Source organism: Mesoplodon bidens, assembly GCF_964165515.1.
Source record: "Mesoplodon bidens genome assembly, chromosome: 2".
In the NCBI taxonomy this organism is placed as follows: Eukaryota; Metazoa; Chordata; class Mammalia; order Artiodactyla; family Ziphiidae; genus Mesoplodon; species Mesoplodon bidens.
This window is the reverse complement of record NC_138177.1, coordinates 77,171,765-77,191,860: the sequence shown is the minus strand read 5'-3', so window position 1 is coordinate 77,191,860 and position 20,096 is coordinate 77,171,765. Positions and strand designations below refer to the sequence as shown.

At 36.3% G+C, this 20,096-nt stretch overlaps 1 protein-coding gene and 1 pseudogene across 4 annotated transcripts in view; both read right to left on the bottom strand.

Annotated features, from left to right (window-relative positions):
- GOLPH3L (golgi phosphoprotein 3 like) overlaps nucleotides 1-20,096 on the bottom strand; it is a 42,271-nt gene that overhangs the window by 15,250 nt on the left and 6,925 nt on the right. For 2 of the 3 annotated variants that reach the window (XM_081226295.1, XM_081226294.1), the window contains 2 exons: nucleotides 2,782-2,913; nucleotides 1,191-1,305 (listed from right to left, as the gene is read on the bottom strand). In XM_081226295.1, the coding sequence (XP_081082421.1) occupies nucleotides 1,191-1,305; nucleotides 2,782-2,913 (247 nt within the window). The remainder of the gene's footprint in view (nucleotides 1-1,190; nucleotides 1,306-2,781; nucleotides 2,914-20,096) is intronic. The other variant, XM_081226296.1, reaches the window with a different exon arrangement.
- On the bottom strand, nucleotides 5,909-6,802 carry LOC308612685 (annotated as a pseudogene). Its single transcript has one exon. The product of its transcript is annotated as an uncharacterized misc_RNA (transcript).

The window sequence follows — 20,096 nt, the reverse complement described above, 5'->3', positions numbered from 1 at the left end:
CTGCACTTTTATTGCAGGGGGCACAAGTTTGATCCTTGGTTTGGGAACTAAGATTCTGCACGCTATGCAGTGTGGCCAAAAAAAAAAAAAGGGGGGAAATTCTAATAAGATTGGTGGATTGTATCAATTTCAGTATCCTGGTTGCATATATTAAAATTTTGAGAAATGTTACCAATGGGGGATTCTGGACAAAGCATATAAAGGGATCTTTCTGTATTATTTCTTACAACTGCATGTGAATATACAAATGTCTCAATAAGAACTTCAGTTAAAAAAATTGTTCCAGGGCTTCCCTGGTGGCGCAGTGGTTGAGAGTCCGCCTGCTGATGCAGGGGACACGGGTTCGTGCCCCGGTCCGGGAGGATCCAACATGCCACGGAGTGGCTGGGCCCGTGAGCCATGGCCGCTGAGCCTGCGCGTCCGGAGCCTGTGCTCCGCAACGGAAGAGGCCACAACAGTGAGAGGCCCGCGTACCAGAAAAAAAAAAAATTGTTCCAGAAGGTGACACTGGTTGTGATCTCAAAGTGCCCTGTGGAATATTCTCCTAAAATATTATGCCTTAAGCTTGATTATTCATATTAAAGTTTTTGAACTTGACCTTGAGAAAAACAGGAATGAAGTGCCAATACATGCCACAACATGGATGAACCTTGAAAATATTATCCTTGGAAGTTAGTCACAAAAAACCATAAGTTGTATGATTTCATTTATATGGAATATCCAGAATAGGCAAATCTACAGAGGCAGAACGTAGATTAGTGGTTGCCTGTAGCTGGGCAGGAGGGTTGGGGAAATGTGGGGAAAACTGCTAATGAGTATGGGGTTTATTTTGGGGATGATGAAAATGTTCTAAAGTTAGGTTGTGATGATGGTTGCACAACTGTGTGAATATACTAAAATCCATTTAATTGTATACTTTAAATGGGTCAACTGTATGGGATGTGAATTATACATCAACATGGTTGTTAAAAAATTTCTTGTGAGCTTATGAGGTGGACAGAGGTAAGATGAAGCTTTGGAAAACTTTATGTACTGATTAATCATGTCTTTTTTGTCCCTCATTAGTACAGTTAAACAGTGAACCATATATATCTTACGTAGCACCCTGACCTTCTATACTTCTTCTCCCAACCTTAAGAGTAGGATAAAAATGATAAAATGTGGGATTTTTAAATCATTCTGAGTCTTACCAGTGAGTAGCTCTATCCATGTTTGGACAGTTTCTGTGGGTTCAGTTGCTTTGATGTGTTTGAGAGTTTCATCCAGTAAAACATCACCCGTTGGGCTGTCTGACTTTAGTAGTACCTTTCAGAAAAGAAGAAACAAGAGACCTTGGTTGATATACTTCATTCACATTAAAGTTATTCAATATGCTATACATATATTATTGGTTAAGTCATAGGAAATGCAAAGCAGCATAACATATTTTCTCTGTCCTCAGAAATTTAAAATCTAGTATGGGGTGATAATAGGGAGATAAAAAAAAAATTTGAAGTGGGCCCCAATGACAAACTGGATATAAATGATGATGGAGAAAAGATTCAATAATAACTCTTTGAGCCTGGAAAACCAACTTGTGAAACAATTAATAAAGATAGGAAAGTCAGGAAAAGTTGATGACGTTTGGTTTTAACTGATATGGGATAGCTAAGTTGAAATGTCTGGACAATACTTAAGTATGTTCCTGGGGGTGGAAAAAGAAGACAGGCCTAGAAATTTGGGAGTTAATATATCATGGGGGTGATAGATGAAGTTGTAAAAGTAAATGATTTCTCCAAAAGTTATACAGAGTGATACAAACTGAGACTTAGATGTTAAGGAATGGAAAAGTAAAGGAAATAGGGTACAGCCAGAGAAGCAAGAGGATGTAATATAGCAAAGGTCAAGAACAGATGGGACTTTCCTGGTGGTCCAGTGGTTAAGAATCTACCTTCCAATGCAGGGGATGCAGGTTTGATCCGTGGTCGTGGAACTAAGATCCCACATGCTGTGGGGCAATTAAGCCCGTGCGCTGCAACTACTGAGACCATGTGCCACAACTAGAGAGAAGCCCATGCGCCACAACTAGAGAAGCCCGCACGCTGCAATGAGGATCGCGCATGCCGCAACTAAGACCCGACACAGCCAAAAAAAAAAATAATAATAATAATAAATAAATAGAGATTTTTTAGAAAGAACAGAAAGTTTCAAGTAAGAGGTAGTCAAAAGTGTTGAACACCACATATAGGTTAAAAGAGAAAAATAAATTGAAGACTGAAAATTAGCTGGTGACACCTAAGAATGTAGTTTCAGTAGAGTGCTGAGTATGACAATGAAGTTGTGAGTGGAAAAAATGAGTAGTAAGAAAATGGAGAGGGCGGTATACCTCATAGGCTAGAGAGAACTTGCAAAATACTTGGAAGGAGGGAAATTGAATGGTTATCTGAGGATGACCAGAGTTAAGTAAAGACTGTACCTGACCCACATGTTTGCCTCTTCATATACAATACTCTATTTCATAATATTATAGGTACAGATATAGAGAGAAAAATAATCAACACCATCCTAAATGTGATTTTTCTGCATAAAAATGGAAGACAAAATCATGAATTTCTTATAACTCTTTTGACCATGGATACTTGGATTTCTTTCTCTGCTACAGGATAATTAAACCTGCCAGACAATGGGACAACTGAATAAGTGATATTTATATTGTCTCACTACTCAAATCTTCCTATTCATCCAAAATGGACTGTTGCTATCTGCCCTTTCATAAGAGGATGTTCGCAGAGGACGCTCTACCTTTCTGTCTAGTAGTCGCTTCTTACGCATGGTGGGAGGTTCTAGATAGATTCGACCTCGCATGGCCAGCTCTATCAGGATGCCCCCTCGCAGGCCAGATGATATGCAGTCATTCCAGAAAGATGTGTAACCCTAGGAAAGGGGAAAAGAGAAGAGAAAGAATGTTCTGAAAGGGATATGGACTTGCAGCAAGCACTCAAAGAATGGTCCACTTTGTTGTGTGATTCATTTCACTTCACATTACATGAACTCAAGGCAACGTATAAAATAAATGAAAAAAATCTCTTTAAGTCCCTTAATCTAACCCCCTGCCCCAAAGTATGACTTTCTGTCTAACTTCAAGGTCTTTGTGAATTCCTGTGGTTTGGCTGTTAGTTAACAATTGGCATGCCAAATTTTAATTTTTGAGAAGACTTCTGGCTTCTTTGAAATCTGTTTCCATGACACTCTAAATTTCAGAGCGGGATACAAATAAGTCAAGTAGAAAAATGTATAAATCATTTGAGCCTTTTACGCCTCCAAGACATGTATTATTTGCAAGCTATTTTGATGGGTGGTATAGTCAGCTCTGCCACTGACTAGTTAAGTGCCTTGGGTATGTTACTTAGCCTTTCTCAAGTGCAATGTCCTCATCTCTAAAATGGGGGCACTGATATCTATCTTTATAAGTTTATTGTGAGGAATAAGTGAGATATATATAAGAAACCATTTAGTATAGTACCTGGCATATCATAGGCACTTAAATGTTAGTTTCTTTTCCCTAGGAACTATAGGGAATACAAAGGTATATAGTTAATAGCCACTGTCTTAAGGAGCTGAAATGTAGCTGGAAAGACCATGCAAACTCCAGGAAAATTTTCTGTGATAACATAAAATTTAAATAAAAGCTCAACCGAAAATGGAGTAGAAGAGACAGGCATAAATCACTATAGGAAGTTTGGCTTGTTTATTTATTTATTTTAAATTAATAAATCTATTTATTTATTTATTTATTTATTGGTTGCGTTGGGTCTTCGTTGCTGCGTGTAGGCTTTCTCTAGTTGCAGCAAGCGGGGCTACTCTTCGTTGTGGTGCGTGGGCTTCTCATTGCAGTGGCTTCTCTTGTTGTGAAGCATGGGTTCTAGGCATGTGGGCTTCAGTAGCTGTGGCACGCAGGCTCAGTAGTTGTGGCTTGCAGGCTCTAGAGTGCAGACTCAGTAGTTGTGGCTTGCAGGCTCTAGAGTGAAGACTCAGTAGTTGTGGCGCACGGGTTTAGTTGCTCCGAAGCATGTGGAATCTTCCCTGACCAGGGCTCGAACCCATGTCCCCTGCACTGGCAGGTGGATTCTTAACCGCTGCACCACCAGGGAAGTCCCGGAAGTTTGGTTTAGATGATAGTTTTTCCAATTATAAATCACTTTTGGGCTAGAGTAGTCAGGAACTCTTATGGGACTTGAGCTGGGGTTTGAAGAATAGGTGGAATTTAGCAGAGAGGGTGGATTTTCCAGATGAAGGAAGTCATCCAAATTTTACCTGTTCTTCAAAAGGTGTTCCAAGTAAACGTGTCAAGGAAGGAGACCTCAAATATGTTTACAGATTTAACTCAAGAATTTAAAGAGAACTCATGAGATCAAGTTGGTTGGGCTAGGCTGTGGAAAGCCTTGATGCTCTGAACTTTTTATTGAAAGGCAATATTAAATTCTGAAGGTTCTGAACAAGGAGTTATGATTAACACAAGGAAGACCCATCAATGTTATCAGAACTGTTTAACACTCTTTAGCTATCTTTGTGTGTAGCATTCCCTCTCACTGGAGAGAAGGTGGGTGTGATGTTGGCAGATTCTAGCATGGCTTTAAAGCATCACCAAGACTAAGTCACTAGTAATAACAGTAATGTCTAATATTTGTTGAACAGTTATTATGCAGTAGATTTGTGCTAAGCTTTTTTGCATGCATTATATGATTACATCTTCACAAGAGTCTTATAAGGGAGGTATTACTATTATCCACATTTTAAAGATGAGGAAATTAAGGCTTATGGAGGTTACGTAATATGATAGAGGTCACAAAGCTAAGTGGTGGCAAAGAATTAAAAAACATCTTTTAAAAATTCCAGTTTTCCTCTTTACTGATTTGGAAGTTGTACATTCACTTTTCTTTAGGAAGTTATTTTTGAAATTTTAACATGCATGATCATTTAAAATTCATACAAGATCTAATTTATTTTTAAAACAAATAAATATATTAATCACTCTCCTAGTTTGCCAATATTTTATCTTTTTTTTAACCTCACAAATTAGACATCATTATTAGCATCATCATTATTTTATACAGGTAGCCCTTGTTTAGATTTACTCAGTTGCTTACCAAATTCTTTGCTCACCATTCCTTCGTGCATCTCAGACCTCCTTTCTGGTACCATTTTCCTTCCTCCTAAAGTAGAATTTCCTTAAATGAAAGTCTGTTGGAGACAAACTTTATTTTGTTTATGTGAAATGTCTTTATTTTACCATTGTTTTTAAAATACTTCTTCTCTGGACATAAAATTCTAGGTTGATAGTTTTCTCTTTATCACATTGAAGATATTATGCCCTCCTAACTTCCACTGTTGCAGTGAGAAATCTATCACTCTTATTGATTGTGGTAGGCGATTTGCCTTTTCCCTTTGGTCCTTTAAGGTCTTCTCTCTTGGTGTTTTGCAGTTTGACTACAACATGACTGTGTGTGAACTTATGCATCCTGTTTGGTAATATGCTTCCTATGTCTGTACGTTCATTTTTTACTTCTCAAAAATTCTCAATTCTTATAAGAATTTTGGCTTTCCTTCATTTCCTTTTTTCTTTCTTTCAATCTTTCTTATTCTAACCTCCATGTCTTTTAATCTCTCCTTTATATTTTCCATTTCCTTTGTCTCTATATTGATTTCACAAGAGTTAGTTCATATCTGGCTTCCAATTTACTCTCTCCATTTATATTTAATATGTTAAACTATCCCTGAGATTTTGATTTCAACTATTTTTCATCTCTAAAAGTTTTATTTAGTTATTTTTCACATTTGCCTGGTCATTTGTGATCATTTCTTCTTGTTCATTTTGTGATTCTTATATTTCTTTAAAAATATCATTGATACTTCATATTGGTTGATCATTTTAATATCTAAGGTCCTTGAATGACCTATTATTTGTTATTTCTGCTGATTCTTTCTCATGTGTATTTTTCTTTGTATGTTTGATGATATTTGATTAAGAGGTCCATATTTAATTTCTTTTTCCAGGTTCATAATTTATTGTACAAATTGGGTATCACATGATGAGTTGACATTAGCTTCTTCAGGCACGGGAACTTAACAGATGAGGTACAGTTGAGAATCCGTTTATGTTGTTTTCACAGCTGGAGTTTTTTTAGACCTTAACTTAAAGTATAAAACTATCAAAGCAATACCTCTGTATGTGGCCAGTACACAATTCATTCTCCCTGTGAGAGTGTAAGAGTTGAAATATTTTTTTGATACCAGTGAATTGGTACTGGGCCTCAGTTTCTGGACCTGCCATGATTTCAATCTTCCAAGACGCACAGACCCCGCTGCAGGTGTCCTTCAACTGACGAAGCTGCTCCTCTGCCCCGCCGCTAATTTTTTTTGAAGCTACGAGATTCTGGAGGCCTAAATTGAGGGTATTTTCCTCTAGAGAGGAAGATCTGCACTTGCTTCTGCTGAGAGTAAGGCATGGTGGACTGGGAGACTGCCACACAACAGGGACCACATTTAAACCTAGCTTCTCCATTTTATTTCAACCCAAAAGTTTATTCCTGACCACCTAATTCCTGAATCTCTGGACTGATCTGGTAATTTGCCCCAGAGCAATATGGTTTTCATGTTTGTTTTTTGCTCAAGTCTAGGATTTTAATTTTGGTGTTTGCTTCAGGGCCCTGAAGATTTCCTTTCCATTCCAAAGGCCCAACAATACATTAAAAATTAAGTCTTACCACTGTACTGCCAGAAGTAGAGGTCTTCTAATTCCATTTTTCCCACAGCCAGGATGATCTTTAAGCTCAAAGCTAATCATATAACTCCCTTCCCTTCTGCTTAAAAATTTTTCAAATGCTCCTCCCAGTCAAATCCAAATTTTTTAGTAATAGCACTTAAATCAGGAGGCTGCTTACTAGTCTCTCTCTGGCTTCTTTCCCCTAGAACACTATGCCCCAGCTTTCTGGAACCATTTTAAGTACTCTTTTTTTTTTTTTTTTTTTTAAGAGATTATTTCAGTTTTTATTGAATGAGGACTTTATTTTTTAACATTACAAACTAACTCTCCCTTTCTGAAAAGGTAGATCTTACACTCAAAGACAATCTTCAAGCATTTTCTAAAAAGAAACTGGGGGCGAAATTAAGTACTCTTAATGCATCATTTTTGCCTACTGGCCTTTGCACACACAGTTCTCTCTGTCTAGAAGAACCAATACTCTTCTTTACGCAACTTCTCCTTGTTCTTAAGGATTGAGTACAAGGGTCACATCTTCCATGTCACCTTCTCCAACATTATCTTTCCCTCCACTCCATCCTTTGGGTTAGATTCCTCACCTGGGTGTGTGTTTGTGTGTCTACTTCTCCCCTATCATTTATTATATCACATTGCAACCAACTGCTTGTCCTCAGTAGACTATAAATTCCTTAGGGAGAGAGTATATGACTGATATACAGTATTTCTCAATAAATGTTTTTTGAAAGCATATATTTATGATTGAGAGTAAATATGTTAACCTGGCAAAAGGTCAGCTTGAATCATAAGCATCCCTAGACATATCCAAATTTCCTGAGGGCCTGATCTTAGACTAAAACCTGGGATTAATTCTCTCCACTGCCCTCCTCGTGGCTACTTCAGGAGTAATACTTGTAACTCCTCCTTAAGGAGGGAGTAAGCCTTTTTTTACCCAATTAATACTTGGTTTATACAAGTTAGCTGCCTCGTTAAGGTTAAACTATAACTTTACTTTACAATATATAATATACTTAGGCATAACTTTTATATAATCCTGATGACTTTATGAATCTCAACAGGTGTGCAAACATTTCAGCCAGTATTAATGCAATCAGAGGAAAGTTTTTCTTGTTTTTTCATTTCTGCCTGACCATATAACTTCTGTTTTAGTAACAATGATGTCAGATTGTCAACAGAACTATAAATGAGAATCCCTGCAAATAAAGGAGCAATGGAGGCTTCCCTGGTGGTGCAGTGGTTAAGAATCTGCCTGCCAATGCAGGGGGCACGGGTTCGAGCCCTGGTCCAGGAATGCTGTGGAGCAACTAAGCCCGTGTGCCACAACTACTGAGCCTGTGCTCTAGAGCTCGCGAGCCACAACTACTGAGCCCGCGTGCCACAACTACTGAAGCCCGCACGCCTAGAGCCTGTGCTCTGCAACAAGAGAAGCCACCACAATGAGAAGCCGGCTCACCGCTAGGAAGAGTAGCCCCCACCTGCGACAACTAGAGAAAGCCCGTGCGCAGCAATGAAGACCCAAGGCAGCCAAAAATGAATTAAAAAAAAAAAAGAAGCAATGGAGACCAGGATGTATAAACTGTATGTTTTTCAATATCACCCTTTCCCATCATAGTATCCCATATTATATAAAACTCTTCAAATGTTTTTTAACTTTCTTTTTATTGAATCATATGCCATAATAGAAAAAAGTATAAAAATATACATGAAGAGTTTTAAAAATGATTATAACTGTAAGTCCATTTTGCTCTAAATATATGGAGCTGTCTTGGTAAATTCTCAAACCATCTATAATAAAGATGCTGTGTTAAAGGGCCACTGCTTTAGTATGCAGGATGATCTAGCACATGTATACTGAAATTCACCATTCAGTCATTAAATTTAATTACCAAAGGCTATATACATGAGGGAAAAGAGAAAAAGAAAAATTTTAGGATCTACTAAAAATACCAAAATTGCACACTACTTCATGACCAACAGAGACTATTGGAGGATTGGCAGAATGAGATCTTTGGATAGTAGATTTTTTTTGTCTTGATTTTAAACGTAATAGATGATTGTCAAAAAAAAAAGAAAGATCATATTTTAGAAATGTATAATTTAGAAAGTAAAAGTCTCCTATAATCTTATCATCTCCACATAACAGTTTAGTGGATATTTTCTAGATTTTACATACATAGTCTATTATATATTTGTTAATATTACATACAGAAATAAGATCATACTGAGTGGCAACTTTTCCACTTAGCCATTATTTTGGATATCTTTCCACATCACTAAACACAGAGCTACCTCAATCATTGTTATGACTGCATGGTACTGCATTTTAAATTTTTCTTTTTTTTTTTTTTTTTGCGGTACGTGGGCCTCTCACTGTTGTGGCCTCTCCCGCTGTGGAGCACAGGCCCCGGACGCGCAGGCTCAGAGGCCATGGCTCACGGACCCAGCCGCTGCGCGGCATGTGGGATCTTCCCGGACCGGGGCACCAACCCGTGTTCCCTGCATCGGCAGGCGGACTCTCAACCACTGCGCCACCAGGGAAGCCCAGTACTGCATTTTAGATGCACTATAGTTTTATTTTAGTAAATTTAATTGTTTATTTTTGGCTGTGTTGGGTCTTCGTTGCTGCCTGTGAGCTTTCTCTAGTTGCGGTGAGCGGGGGCTACTCTTCGTTGCAGTGCACGGGCTTCTCATTGTGGTGGCTTCTGTTGCGGAGCACGGGCTCAAGGCGCACGGGCTTCAGCAGTTGTGCCTTGCAGACTCTAGAGCGCAGGCTCAGCAGTTGTGGCGCATGGGCTTAGTTGCTCCATGGCATGTGGGATCTTCCTGGACCATGGCTCGAACCTGTGTCCCCTGCATTGGCAGGCAGATTCTCAAAAACTGTGCCACGAGGGAAGCCCGTAAATGCCCTATAGTTTATCTACCCAAGTCCTTTCTGATGTATGTATTGGTTGCCTACAATTTTTTGCCATTATAAAAAAAATGCTATAAAGAAATATTCATTTGTATGTGTACTTCTGTTGAATAAATTCCCAGAAGAAATTTTTGAGTCAAAGATTATACATATAGAAATTTTTGATAATGCTATTTTATTCTTGTAAAAGGTTGGACAATAAAATTTCTATAAATTCAGACAGTCAACACTTTGCACTGAATTTCTGCCTAGTGAAGTATTCGTTATTCAAACTTCTTTAAAGACACACCTTAAAACAACAATGAAGGTTAAAGATTTTAAAGTTGCCTGCTTGGGGTAAAAAGAGGAAAGAAAGTAAAGAAACTTAAAGCATCATTAAAAGGAGTTTTTTAAAATATGGTTAGAAAATCCTTATGATAAATTTGAATGAAAAACAGGCAAATACATAATTGTATATTCAGGATTATCACAATTATGTAAAATACTGTCTATAAACCAACCAAAAAAGTGGTTTTCTAATTTTTCCAAATTATCTACACTGAAAAAAAAATCTTTCTCCCCGACCAAATCTGAAGATTCAACATAAAAATTGCTTCACTTTCCATGAGAGAAAGAATTTTACTGTGTCTTCTTGAAGCTTTTTCTATATGCCCAGTTCCAAAGCCTAATGTCTGCATGATGATCTCCAGGGTTATCAAAAATTATACAAGAAAAAAAAAGTTTTACAAGCAAAACGAATTTTATTTCATTTTTTTCCTCTAAAAATTACTTTAAGAAGAGTTAATTTACTATTTTCCTTTGAGGTGCTCTATAAAAAGAGTGGCTTCCAGGATTTGATCTAAATTCCTCTTTTATAAATTAATGTGATTCATTCTAACACCGATTAATATTTCTATGTCCACAGAGCCAAAAGAGACATTTTGTTTATTTTTATTGGAGTCTAATTGCTTTACAATATTGAGTTAGCTTATACTGTACAGCAAAGTGAATCAGCTATACGTATACATATATCCCCTCTTTTTTGGATTTCCTTCTCATTTAGGTCACCACAGAGCACTGAGTAGAGTTCCCTGTGCTATACTATATGTCAATCCCAGTTTTCCAATTCATCCCCCCACCTTCCACCTTGGTATCCATACGTTTGTTCTCTAGGTCTGTGTCTCTATTTCTGCTTTGTAAATAAGATCATCTATACCAATTTTTTCAGATTCCAAATATATGCATTAATATATGACATTTGTTTTTCTCTTTCTGACTTACTTCACTGTGTATGACAGTCACTAGGTCCATCCATGTCAAAAGAGACATTTTAGAAAAGAGATTAAGCATTAATAAAAGCTCACTCTGCTTAATCATAATGGGGAATAAGGAACTGTGACCTCGATGTTATTCTGGTTTAACAGATGATTTCAGCATGATTGGGAAGAATGGATTATAAACCCAGACAAATGGATACAATTTCTCAAGCCATGAGAGCCAGGAATCCTAACCACTAGGCCACCAGGGAACTCCCCATGCGCCCTTTTTAAAATAAAAACCACTATCAAAAGTTCAGAAAATAAAAACAACATGGAAATGCCTTGTCAGTGAAAAGGAAATACAAAATAAAGGAAAGCAACTGGTAATCTTTGAATATTCCCACATAAGCTTTAAATCTCATTTTGGCCAGTAAAAATGTCCTCAATTTTTAATTCTAAAAAATTTTTAAATGATGGTAGCACCAAAAACAGTAACAGTAACTTACATGCCTTTCTTTTCCCACAATCTGTTACTTATGAGAAAATGGAATTTTCATTGCTACACACCATCCAAAGAAAGTTGAAAAGGGGGAGTAAAAAGTCTGAAAATGTGTCTAAGGCGCTAAATCTACTTCCCTACAATTCCTCAAATGATTTAAAATAGATTTAGAAACACATAAAGGCATTTATGGTATGTTCAAACCTCAGAAGAGCCAAACTACGTGAATGCAGATATATCTTTTGTCTTCAAATAGATCTTTTCTCCCTGATTAAGAAGTAATATACATATATTTTAGAAAATATGGAAAGAAAAAAAGAATCATAAAAAATAAAATAAAAATTGCTCATAATTCTATCATCCTATTATCATTTTGGTGTATGTAAAACTAGATTTTTCTTTATATATGCAATACACATATCTTCTCTCATACCCACCAATTTTCCCATCTGCTTCTCCCCCCACCCCAGTTGTGGGGCTTCCCTTCATAGAACAGCTTTGTGTAAATTATGGAACAGAACATATACATTATAAATTTTCATAAAATATTGGGGAGTAGAAGTAAAAGAAACTGTGAGAGAGGTAATTTCTTAATCTTTCATAACAGGGAGTCAATAGGATATTGCCTAAATTGGAATCATGTGGTTTAAGAAAACATGACCCCAACACCATTTTCTAAACGCATTTTTGGTTTAACATTTCCAAACATACACAAACTATAGAGATTATTAACCTCTATGTATCCATCATCTAGCGTCAATAGCTACCAGTACAATCTTTCATCTATACCTCTCACCCCAATTCCAGATTATTTCAGTGCAAATCCCAGCCGCTGTAACATATCATCCATAAAATATTATAATACTCTCCCCAAGAGATGAAGGAAAAAAATGCAATACTTCACACCTAAAAAAATCAATAATTCCTTAATACTATCAAAATATTCAGTAAGCGTTCAAATTCCATCAATTGTTTAATGCATTTTTAGAATACCTGGTTTGTTTGAATTAGGAGCCAAACAAGGTCCACACATAGTCTTATTTTTTTCATAAGCTCTTTTTTAACCTTAGTGGGGCCTTTTAGTAAATGATATCTTGTGATGAAGAAAAGCAATATTCAGTTTAACCTCAATTTCCCTTTTATGTCAAATTCAAGTAACATTACACTCAACATTTTTAAAAAATGGAGTAAATCATACTACATATGCTATTTTTAAAGTAAAATGTAATAAATATAATTTTACTTAAATTTAACATAAAAAGAAAATGAACTGAAACTGAAGGAATAACTGAACTTCAAACATTTCCTTATTACATGAGATTTTCCTAAAAGACTCATTTCTAAGGTTAAGAAAATAGATTAAGAGGTTGAGTTTTTTGTCTAAAGTAAATGTTTCAATATTAGACAACATCTAATTGACTTCTTACTATAAAAAATAAAAGTTAATATTTCTCCTATGCTTTCTCCCATCTTTATTCCTTGACTTCCCAATTTTTAAATTATAAATTTATATGGCTATTATTATTTTTTATTGATATAATTGACATATAACTTTATATTAGTTTCAGGTGTACAACATGATTCTATATATGTATATATTGTGAAATGATCCTCACAATAAATCTACTTAACATCCATCATCAAACATAGTAAATTACAAATTTTTTCTTGTGATGAGAACTTTTAATATCTACTCTCTCAGCAACTTTAATATATACAATACAGTATTATTAACTATAGGTATCATGCCAAAGATTACATCTCCAGGACTTATTTATTTTATAACTGGAAGTTTGTACCTTTTTGATTACCTTCACTCATTTCACCTACCCACCAACCCCTACCTCTGGCAACCATCAATCTGTTCTATGTGTCTATGAGTTTTTTTTTTTTTAATTCTTCATATAAGTGAAATCATACAGTATCTTTTGTCTGACTTATTTCAATTCACTTTGGTTATTATTTATTGAGTATTTATATGTGTCAGGCCGACTTAAACATTTTATAGAAGTAATTTAATTCTTACAATAGCACTATGAAATCAATATTATTATCTCTATAAAATGAGTATAAGGAAATAATGTGGAAAACGAGGCCAAGTCAAATATTTAGTAAGTGGTAGACTTTGCATTTTAATGTAGCTATGTCTGCTTCCAAAGCCTGTGTTGTTTTTTTAAAAATAAATTTATTTATTTATTTTTGGCCACATTGGGTCTTCGTTGCTGCATGCAGGCTTTCTCTAGTTGCAGTGAGTGGGGGCTAATACTCTTCGTTGTGGTGCGTGGGCTTCTCATTGCAGTGGCTTCTCTTGTTGTGGAGCACGGGCTCCAGGCATGCGGGCTCAGTAGTTGTGGCATGTAGGCTCAGTAGTTGTGGCTCATGGGCTCTAGAGCACAGGCTCAGTAGTTGTAGCGTACAGGCTTAGTTGCCCCGCGGCATGTGGGATCTTCCTGGACCAGGGCTCGAACCCATGTCCCCTGAACTGGCAGGTGGATTCTTTTTTTTTTTTTTTTTTTTTTTTTTTTTTTGCGGTACGCAGGCCTCTCACTGTTGCGGCCTCTCCCGTTGCGGAGCACAGGCTCCGGACGCGCAGGCTCAGCGGCCATGGCTCACGGACCCAGCCGCTCCGCGGCACGTGGGATCTTCCCGGACCGGGGCACGAACCCGTGTCCCCTGCATCGGCAGGCGGACTCTCAACCACTGCGCCACCAGGGAAGCCCAGCAGGTGGATTCTTAACCACTGCACCACCAGGGAAGCCCCCAAAGCCTGTGTCTTTAAACACTGCCTATAAGAAAATTAGAAAATGCAGTAACTAAGCACATTGAGATGTATGATAAATGCAAGGGAATTTAGAGAATGGAAAGATCACTGTTTGATTTGTGATAGGCTTTGAAAGGAAATGTAGAATTTAAATTAAAACAAACTATGGGGACGGTAACATGGTAGGAATATGTAAAAAACAAATGTGGGGATTCTGGGAAGTTGCAGAGTAGGAAGCACCAGAAATTTGTCTTCCCACCTAGACGACAACTGTATCAGTAGAATATGTCTGACATAACTATTTCGGAACTCTGGAGGCTATTGAAGGCTTGCAACTTCCAGGGGAAGATGTGGATCATAAATTACAGTTAATTCCAGTCAATTTGAAATCTTAGTTTAGCAGAGGCTACCCATCTCCTATCCCCTCACCCCATGGCAGGCAGCCATGCATGTGTTCTTAGAGCAGCTTACATGCCCCTTACTAGGAGCTAGGATGGGCAATAAGGACTCTGTCCTCCAAATAGCAGATATCAGTGATCTGCATTCTGATCATGGAAGTGCAGACACAGAGGCCATTATTGTAACTTCCCTGGTTTGCTGCAAGCCCTTCCCCTTCTGGTGACTTCCAGGTGATTTAAAGGGCTTATGCCTTTTCCCTCCTCTTCATTTTCCTTTCCCCTCTTTTTGGAGCCAGATACCAAAGACTAGGACATTCAAAAGTAACTACATACACAGGGGAAATTAGAAGGTTGTTGTAAATGCCCAAGAAAGGCACAGGCTCAGAAAAGACTTCAGAAGACCTTAATTTTACACTTTAGGCTGATCCTCAGCACAAAAATAGCCTACAACAATTAAAAAAAAAAAGCATTATACCATACACAAAAATCAACTCAAAACGGATTAAAGACTTGACCGTAACTCCTGAAACAGTAAAACTACAAGAAGAAAACAGAGGGTAAGCTCCTTGACATTGGTCTTGGCAATGTTTTTTTGGACTTGACACCAAAAGTACAAGCAACAAAAGCAAAAAAAATCAACAAGCAGGACTACATCAAACTAAAAAGCTTCTGCACAGCAAAGGAAACCATCAATAAAATGAAAAAGCAACACATGGAATGGGAGAAAATATTTACAAATCACATATCCAATAAGTGATTAATATCTAAAATACACAAGGAACACACATATTAATAACTCAACAGCAAAAAACCAAATAACCCAATTTAAAAATGGGCAAAGGACCGGAACAGACATTTTTCCAAAGAAAACATATAAGTGACCAACAGGTATAGGAAAAGGTGCTCAACATCACTAATCATCAGGGAAATACAAATCAAAACCACAATAAGATAACGCTTCATACCTGTTAGGATGGTATTATCAAAAAGATAAGAGATAACAAATGCTAGCAACAATGTGGATAAAAGGGAAACTTTGTACACTGTTGGTGGGAATGTAAAGTGGTACAGCCACTATGGAAAACAATATGGAGGTTTCTCAAGAAATTAAAAATAGAACTACCATATGATCTAACAACCTCATTTCTTGGTGTCCATCCAAAAGAAAAAAAATCATTATTTCAAAGAGATATCTGTATTGTCATGTTTATTGCAGCATTTTTCACAGTAGCCAAAGTATAGAAACAATCTAAGTATCCATCAATGGATAAATGGATCAAGGAAAAAAAATGTTACTCAGTCTTTAAAAAGACAGAAATCCTGTCATTTGTGACAACATGGAAGAATCTGGAGGGCATTATGCCCTGGAGATATTTCACCTGGAGGTGAAATAAGCCAGAGAGAAAGACAAACATTGCATAGTATCACTTACATGTAAAATCTAAAAATACTGAGCTCCTAGAAACAGAAAGTAGAAAAATGTTTGCCAGGGACTGGGGGTGGGGGGAAATAGGGAGGGGTTGGTAAAAGGGTACAAACTTTCAGTTACACGATGAATAAGGTTTGAGGGTCTAATGTACAACGTGGTGACTATAGTTGATAACACTGTATTGCTATCTACTTTTTTTTTTTTAAGTAGAGTTGATTTACAATACTGTGTTAGTTTCAGGTATACAACAAAGTGATTTGGTTAGATAGATATAGATATAGATAGATATATTCTTTTCTATTATAGATTATTACAGATGCTGAATATAGTTCCCTGCACTGTTACAGTAAATACTTGTTTATTTTATATATGGTGATGTGTATCTGATAACACTATATTGTACAACTGAAATCTGCTAAGAGAATAGATCATAAATGTTCTTTCTCACACACACACAAAGGTAAATATATGTTAGGTGATGGATATGTTAATTAACATGATGGGGGAATCTTATCGCAGTGTATACATATATCAAATCATCATGTTGTATACTTTAAATATTTTACAATTTTGTCAGTTATACCTAAATAAATCTGAAAAAATAAAAACAAAACAAAACAAAACCCAGCAAACTCTGGGTAAGGGGCATAATCTGATTTCCAGAGTTACCATATCATTAGATTCAAATGTCTAATTTTCAGTCAAAAAAATCATAAGACATATAAAGAAACAGTTCAGTATGCTGACTCAAAGGAAAAAAAAAAATGACAGAAACTGTCCCAGAAAAACCAGACGGCAGACCTAGTAGACAAAGACTTTAAAACAACTATCTTAAAGATTCCCAAAAAACTAAAGGAAGATGTGGAGAAAGTCAGGAAAATGATGTATGAACAAAATGGAAATATCAGTAAAGAGGTAGAAAACCTAAAAAGAAACCAAAAAGGAATTCTAGAGCTGAAAGTATAATAACTGAAATTAAAAAATTTACTAGAGGGATTCAAAGGCAGATTTGAGCAGACAAAAGAATTAACAAACTTGGAGACAGGACAAATTGAAATTATTGAGTCTGAGGAACAGAAAGAAAAAAGATTGAAGAATAATGAACAGATCCTAGGGAACTGTGGGATATCAACAAAAGTGAACCAACGTACACATTTTGGGCCTTCCAGAAGAGAGAGCAAAAGGGGCAGAGAGATTATTTGAAGAAATAATGGCCAAAAACTTCCCAAGTTTGATGAAAGATATGTGTATAAATATCCAAAAGCTCAATGAACTCCAAATAGGATGAACTCAAAGAGACACACACTGAGTCACATTAAAATCAAACTGTTGAAAGTCAAAGACAGAGAGATCTTGAAAGGAACAGAAGATAAGCCACTTGTCCCATACAAGAGATGCTCAATAAGATTATCAACAAATTTCTCATCAGAAACTTTGGAGGCCAGAAGACAATGAGCTGATATATTCAAAGTGCTAAAAGAGAAAAAAAAACAACAAACCTGTCAACCAAGAATTCTATATCTGGCAAAACTATCTTTCAAAAGTGAAGGAGAAATTAAGACATTCCCAGATAAACAAAAGCTCAGGGAGTCTTTACCACTAGGCCTGCCCTGCAAGAAATGCTAGAGAGTCCTACAGGTAGAAATGAAAGGACACTGGACAGTAACCCAAAGCAGTATGAAGAAATAAAGATGTCAGTAAAGGTAAACATATGGGTAATTACAAAAGCTAGTATTATAGTAAAACTGGCTTGTAACTCCATTTTTTGTTTTCTACATGATTTAAGAGACTAATACACTTTATTTTTTTTCCCAATGAGGTATATACTTTCTTTTTTTTGAGACTAATACACTTTAAAACATTTGTCTAAAAACTAGTATTAGTATAACTTTGGTTTGTTACTCTACATTCTGTTTTGTACATAATTTAAGAGACTAATGCATCATAATTAGTTTAACTTTCAGGGCACAAAATGTATAAAGATGTAATTCTGTAACATCAAGAACTAAAAGGGGTGGGATAGAGCTATACAGAAGCAGAGTTTTCCTATTTTATTCAAGTTAAGTTGGTATAAATTCAAATTAAAGTGTTCTAACTTTAGGATGTTAAATGTAGTCCCCATGGTAACAACAAAGAAAATAGTTACAGAATATATAGAAAAGGAAATGAGAAGAGAATTAAAACATTTCAGTATATTTATGTTTGGTTTGAACATAAATTCCACAATTTATTGGCCAGTTTAACTTTGACTCCCATAAAGAGAGGATAATATTTGCCTTACAGGATCAAGCAAGAGAAAGTGCAAAATGTTTTGAAAACTCTATGTTACACTAATAAAATATGAAGAGGGAGACAAAAGAGATGAAATGGCTCCCATCAAGTTTACAGAGTCAGTGGTTACTGCCAGAAGTCCAAATTTAAGTGGGTGGGTTTTGTCTTAATATCAATACCAGATATTTCAGAAGACAACAGTGTGCAACTCGTGGTTGGGGGAGCATACAGAGAGGCAGGCTCTCAATGAAACAGCTTAAACTATATTTTCCTACTGTTAAAATAGGACATTGGTCTCCCAGTTTATTTCCTTTTGTACCAAGAGTAAATAATTCTTTGTGGTTATATGACTAGATATAATTTTTAAAAAGCAAAACAAATTTTTTTTCTTTTTTAATAACAGCCTGTGTTAATAAAAACCACAAAACCTGACAAACGAGTCTTTCTGATACACTTGCCCTATTCACAATGGCAATACTAGTGACAAGAGATTTATTGTTCATTTTGTGCTATCAGGAAACTAAAAGACCAGGTCGTGACCTAAATTATAAATTACACTTTTAATCTTTTGATTTTAATAAAATGTTTTAGAACTGAACAACTTTCAAAGAGGAGCAATTTTCTCCCTCTATAGCTATTCATCCACAAGTTGTTTACTGACTTATTGTGACTGATTTTTTTTAAACTTACTGATTGTTCACTGAGATTTTTTTTACCAGCTTTAAAAATGTTTGCACTTCCAATCTCCCATTGCTAATAAATTACAATGAATAAATTATAACTGATGAAGGATCATTAGTAAGCTTGAAAAGCTTAGCATTAACATATTTTATATTTATAATTTAAAATGAAAGTTTTATTCAGTTTATCATTTTTATATATGTATGAATAGTGACATTGTTTGAAAGAACATAATTGGTAAGTACAAGAGTATTGTTAGCAGCACTATTCATAATGGACTCCTGAATGTCCATCTACCAGTAGAATGAATGGTCATATATTCATATAATGAAATACTATATTGCAATAAACTGAATTAAATTATATACAACAACATGGATGAATTTCAAACATATTGGACAAAAGAATACATGACAGTATTAATCCCAAAACATAAAGTTTAAAAACAGGCAAAACTAAAATATATTGTTTAGGGATATAATCACATGTTAAAACTACAGGGAGGTAGGACAGCATGTGATTAGGGAAGGGCAAAACATGATGCCTCCAGGATTCTGACAATGTTCTACTGATGGTGGTTACATGAGTGTTTGCTTTAAAATTGCTTGTTAAATTTTACATATGTGTTTTTTGTTTGTTTGTTTTTGGTTTTTTTGGCGATACGCAGGCCTCTCACTGCTGTGGTCTCTCCAGTTGTGGAGCACAGGCTCCGGACGCGCAGGCTCAGTGGCCATGGCTCACGGGCCCAGGCGCTCCGCGGCATGTGGGATCTTCCCAGACCGGGGCACGAACCCGCGTCCCCTGCATCGGCAGGCAGACTCTCAACCACTGCGCCACCAGGGAAGCCCCTACATATGTGTTTTATAAACTTTTTTGAATGTGCTGTATTTCACAATTTTTGAAAAGTTAAACAATAAAACACACAACTGGATGTCCAGCTCTGGTACTTGTTTCAAAACATGAGTTCATTTAAAGGAGATGGGATCCTTTCAAATATTTGTGATTTTTCTAGCTGCAAATCACTGAAATTATTACAAACATCCAGCTCATGTTCTTTTTTCCTAGAAACTGTCTCTCTTCACAGACTAACTCTTGCTTATCTTCAGAATTCAGGTTAAGAGTTATCCCCTCCCACAAGTCTTTCCCAGTAT